We start from the raw sequence: 5407 nt of genomic DNA, 5'->3' as shown, positions 1-5407 counted from the left end.
CAGGGGTATGCACATTATGCTTCTAGCCAAAAAGGGAGTTTGCAGAAGGAAGCCCCATCTTGGGTAAGTACAGGCTAAAAGGTAGAAGCCTCAAGTCACAGCTGGAGGTTCACTCCAAATACTAGATTAAAGGCTGCTGGATGGAAAACCTACTGTGGTCAGAGGTTGTGCGACTCTAACAAAGCAACAAAGGGCGACTACATTACAACAAAAATCAGCTCTTCCATTTTCAGTATTCCTAGGCCAGTCTCAGTATTTCTTTGGAGCACAGCAACTAGGGAGGAAATTGTTGTGCCAGTGAACTGGACCACCTCCTTGGGAACCAAGGCATGTTTTTTATAGATAGGAATGGAGCAGAAGCATACAGCTGCAGTGCCACAAGCCTGGGATGCACCACAGGAGAGAAAACAGCAGCCAGAGAGCTGTGGCAGTACCCCTGAAGGTGAGGAAAAGTAAGATAGTTGTTTTCCCCTCAAGAGATTCCCAAATACATGAACAGATGCCCTGGATGGAGGAGGAAGGCTAATGGCAGAAGCAAAGAAAGGTTGGGACATCTAGTAGTTGGAGTACAAACCTAGAAGCTAGGACCCATGTCTGCTCACCATCACGCGTTTAGCCAGTGGAAAGCCATGATTTCTACACTCCTATTTCCCACTGTGTACAACAATGAGATGGCACCTACTCCCAGAACCCAGAGGTCTTTGTTGAAATAACTGCAACAGATCATTTGAAATGCCTCCCAGCAGGAGGATGTGGACAGAGGAGCAGGATGTACCATATCACGGTACAGTGGACCAGAAGCTGGTTTCTGAACATTAACAGCTATTTTTCCAGCTGCTAGAGCCAAATTTGAAGCAATTAAAATCATTTTCACTGCAACTTGCGACATTTTACACATGTTCATCAATAGCATAGATAAACCCTTCCTATACCTCATATGAGGTCCTGTAGTACAGATGCCTCTCTTATTATTGTGGGGTAAGAGTACTGGCACCCCCATTCTGCATAGAGGCAGATGCAGATCAAAAGCACTTGCTTAAGGTCACATATGAAGCCTGATGTAGAGCAAAGAACTGAAGCCAGCTCAGAGTCCCAGGCTCATGCCCTAACCACTAACCACTGAATAAGAGAGGCACAGAAAGGTTAAGCTACAGGCTTTTAGCCTCATGAGTTATTGGGAATAAAATGCTGTACTGGGAATAAATGCCAGTTCCCATTTCCCTGCTCTAGCTACTAGCTTACACTCCACTCCTACAAATACTACGAGCAAAGTTGCAAAAAATTTAAGGCCTCAAGCACTAGGAAATGATTGTATGTTGTATCAGCTGTTGTTATTCCTTTCAAGTTAATGGACATTTCATTAGTGCAGCTATCAGGACAACAGGAGGTTTTCCCCTTATATTAAAAAAGAAAAAGAAAAAAAACATGTCAAGCTGGTTCTGCTGTGACTAGATGATCTCTTGGGAACACAAGATAGGTTTATGGAGGGTAAAACCTGACAGAACCATTGAAGGGACCTGTTAGCAACCCTTTACAGTAACCCAAATGACAGGAATTTTGAAGCAGCAAGACTCTCTCCAACACTGGATTAAAAAACTGGCAATCTTGTGGGTTTTAAACTTCACAATTCAGTTTTTGCCCTACTGGAATACATTCCCTTTCCACCACACTTTGCCCAGCTCTTAAGGAAATGCAAAGATGTCAACGAATCAAAGAAAGTTAGGGTTGGAAGGGATCTCCAGAGGTCCAACTCCCTGGGCAAAGCAGGACTATCCCCAACTAGATCATCCCAGCCAAAGCTCTGTCCAGCCAGGTCTTAAAAGCCTCTAAGGATGGAGACCCCACCACCTCTGTGGGTAACCTGTTCCAGTGCTTTACTACCCTCTGCATAAGAGTTCTCTCTGATATCTAACCTCAACTTTCCTTGCTGCAACTGGAGCCCATTGCTCCTTGTCCTGTCATCTGCCACCGTTGAGAACAGTCCAGCTCCATCCTCTTTGCAAGCCCCCTGTATGGAGTTGAAGGCTACTGTTAAATCCCCGCCCCCCTCAGTCTTCTCTTCTCTACACTAAATAAGCCCAGGTCCCTCAGCCTCTCCTCACAAGTCATGAGCTTCAGTCCTCAAAACATTTCCACTGCCCTCCACTGGACTCTCTCCAACTTGTCCACATCCTTTCTGTCCTGGGGGTGCCCAAAACTGGACACAGGACTCCAGATGTGGCCTCACCAGTGAGGAATAGAGGGGAATAATCATTCCCTTGATCTGCTGACACTTACTCTATGTCCTGCACTTAGACTGTAGGACTTCTTATACAGCTTGTCACTACAATATCCAAGTGCCTGGCAGAAAAACTAGCATTACGACCAACAGGCATGTGCAGTTCTCTCCAAAGATAAATGATGTATTTCATAATATATATTATGATCCTTTCTTCTGCTAATAGAGGGATGAAGAAGCACACCCTGCACTTGGAGCAGAAGATAAATCTGTGGTAGCTTGCTCCACAAACTTGAATCAGTCCTTGAGAAAGCATCCACCTCCAGCACATAGGATTTACTCTTGCAATACAGTCCCACTGTGATGGTAGACCAGAAACGTTCCAGGAAGAGCTCATCCCAGAGCTTCAGACAATCTTTCAAGCCTCCTGAGCCCATAGCATCCAATGTGATACTTTACTATAGAGTCTGGAGGAGCACAGCACACACCCAGGCATACTTCAAGGGGGTTAAGATACAGCACTGACAACCAAGTACTGGTACATTGCCCATGATAGGGAGAGAGCAGCGATGAAGAACTCAACAAGTTAGAGTATGTTGCAGTCCCCATTCTGGAGACTGCAAGAGAGGCACAATATTGGCTTTATTGTAATTTTCTGTGTTCCACCTCACTGGGCTCCATGCATTCACAAGTTAAAGAGCAGAAGTTTAAACAGCATACTGAATCTCCCAGATCAACAGCAATGGGTGACTTTGAATATAAATACTAAGAGCAGGTTTGGATACTTAAGTGTCCTCTGTCCAACAAAACCATTGAGGAAATCTGAGCTAGCAAAATGGAACTGTCCCCATGGAGGCTTCTGCTATCACACCCTGATTAACTTCTACTTTTGCAAGAGTCACTGAAAGGATTTAATTAATCATAAGGCAAAGAACTTTGTACATTTCATCCAGATGTGGCAACTCCATCAGGACAGTGCCCTTAATGCCTAGTCTGGTGGCAGTTCAGTAGCTGTCCTGAAGACGCACAGCTCCTAATCAGCCTACAGCCCAACCTCCTGCGGTTTTCAGGGAAATTTCCCAGCCATTTTTAACCCAATTTAGTCTGAGAGCTAACAAAACCACAGCACAAGGGCACATGGCAGATATCTGTTGTGTGAAGACTAAGCTGCACTAGGTTGCCTGTAAAACCTGTAGCATGAACACTGAACTTGCTTCCCACACTTGAACCCTCCCACTGCAATCAAGTCTTCTGGCTAACACATACCTTGATTTGCCGGTGGATGAGGTCTCTGGTAATGTTTGCTTTCGCCATCTTCTCACAATGGGGCAGGCGGAAAGAAGTTATGGGAAGAGCTGCTGTGCATCCAAGCATTCCAACAGAGCAGAGATCCTCAGTAAAGGCATTTAATTACCTAGAGGGGAAGGAAAAAACCCAAACAATGTACCAAGTCAGTTATACCCAGGACTTAACTACTAACTAATGGCAAGACTAACTTCCCCCTGCAAAAGGAACTGCTGAGCCTCACACAAGACTCCTTCCAGAAACTCAGGAGCAGGACACATGACCGAGAAGGGCGTTAAGAGAAGATCAATGCCAGGAGGACATCTCCAGATAAGGACCAAGCACAACAGGAATATACCTGTAGCAATGGGTCTGCACAGAACATCTCTATTTCCACGGGTACCTGTGGGGAGCAGAAACCTTGCAGAACTGACTTTCTACCGTACTTATACATCTTGGGAGCCGACAGGGCGCTGGGGACAGAATAATAAAGATACTCAGCCAATTTCACAAGTCTACTTTCTGTCCTCCCGTGCAGGGCAGAGTCTCAGTTAAAGGAAAATTAGGCGGGGGGGGGTGAGAGGAGAGACAGACTAGAAGAGTGCAAGTGTTCCTTAGATGTGATAAAAGCCAGTTTGGTGATCAGACATCGCTACCATCCTGACAGCTGAGCAGGGCAATGGGAAATGGTGACTTTTTGAATGCAAAGAGCAATTAAAAATTTCCCAGTTGTTAAGCTAAGTCAACCCCCTGAAAATTAACCACGTTCATTTAAAAATCAGAAGTTGCCCAAGATCTCTGAAGTTTTCAAGTCCTCCCTCTCCGCATTTGAGTTGTGAAATTTTCTTGTGTCTCAAGACCATTTCTAGCAGGAGGTCCAGCTGATGAAGAATAAGCAAGACGGCAGCTCCCAAGGAGGTTAACACACTGAGGACTGTTCCTGCCATTGTTTCAAATAACTAAACCCTGTTTTGAAAAATCCCATTTTTAAAACTCACCCTGCATTATGCAAGGCACTAAAACCAGTTGCTGAAGCTACTTTTTCCAAGAGTTCACAAGTGGAGCTGGTCAGGAGTTTTCCAACAAAACAGCTTTTCATTGGAAAGTGCCGATTGGTGGAAACCAGCACACTGCACAAACGTATCAGCCCCAACTCACTGTTGAGTTTTGGTAGAAGGGTTGACCAAGCTGTCAAAGCTTTTTTCAAGTGTGCATGGCTCTGGGAAAGATGCACCATGCAGGCCCTCCCAAGACCAAAGGGGTTCCCAGGTTGCAGCTGCGGAGCCCAGAGACTGTGGCAGTGCCGAACAATTGAACTCTAAACAGTCTTCCAGTTTCACGGCAAGTCTAGAAAAACCGAGAATGCTGGCTTATGCCTTGGAGCCAGGACTCAATTAAATAACACATCTTAATCATCTCAGACCAACTTTTTGGATGTTCCTTTCTGCAGGAACTTTAGAAACAACATCAACTTTTTAAAAAAAGGAATAAACTCATCAAAATTTCCCAGGGAATGGGAACTCTGACTTGTTTAACCATGAGGACTAGCCCAACTTGCTCTTGCCATACCACTCCCAATAATAAGAGCAACATTAAAGCTCCTATGTAAACCTACAGAAGTCAGGGATTGCTACGGAGTGATGGAAAGTGGGCTAATATTTTCAGTCATGAACAAAAACCCACAGTCTATGTCTCTGGCTTGTACATCATCAAGGAGAGAGAAACAAGGTGGTCAACTACCACAGCGTTTCACCTCCAGAGACCTAGAAACAACTCCTAGCAAGGATTACAAGGGACAATGGGTTATTGTCTTCAACTCCTTCTTTGTACACGTCACAAGAACAAAGTTTGCTAAGCTCTGGATATCCAGAGCGAGGGCCTGAATAGCAGAAGACGAGATCAGGA

General features: G+C 45.0%; 1 protein-coding gene across 1 annotated transcript in view; it reads right to left on the bottom strand.

Moving 5' to 3' along the window:
• Positions 1-3662, bottom strand: part of WDTC1 (WD and tetratricopeptide repeats 1) — a 27372-nt gene extending 23710 nt beyond the window's left edge. The window contains exon 1 of the mRNA XM_019512496.1: positions 3485-3662. Coding sequence (XP_019368041.1) covers positions 3485-3592 — 108 coding nt within the window. The 5' untranslated portion in view covers positions 3593-3662. The remainder of the gene's footprint in view (positions 1-3484) is intronic.
• Positions 3663-5407: the final 1745 nt, after the last annotated feature.

The sequence above is a fragment of the Gavialis gangeticus genome, unplaced genomic scaffold, assembly GCF_001723915.1.
Source record: "Gavialis gangeticus isolate Ggan-Ray unplaced genomic scaffold, GavGan_comp1, whole genome shotgun sequence".
Classification (NCBI taxonomy): Eukaryota; Metazoa; Chordata; order Crocodylia; family Gavialidae; genus Gavialis; species Gavialis gangeticus.
Note: the sequence above shows the minus strand (reverse complement) of the source record. Positions and strands in the feature narration are given on the sequence as shown.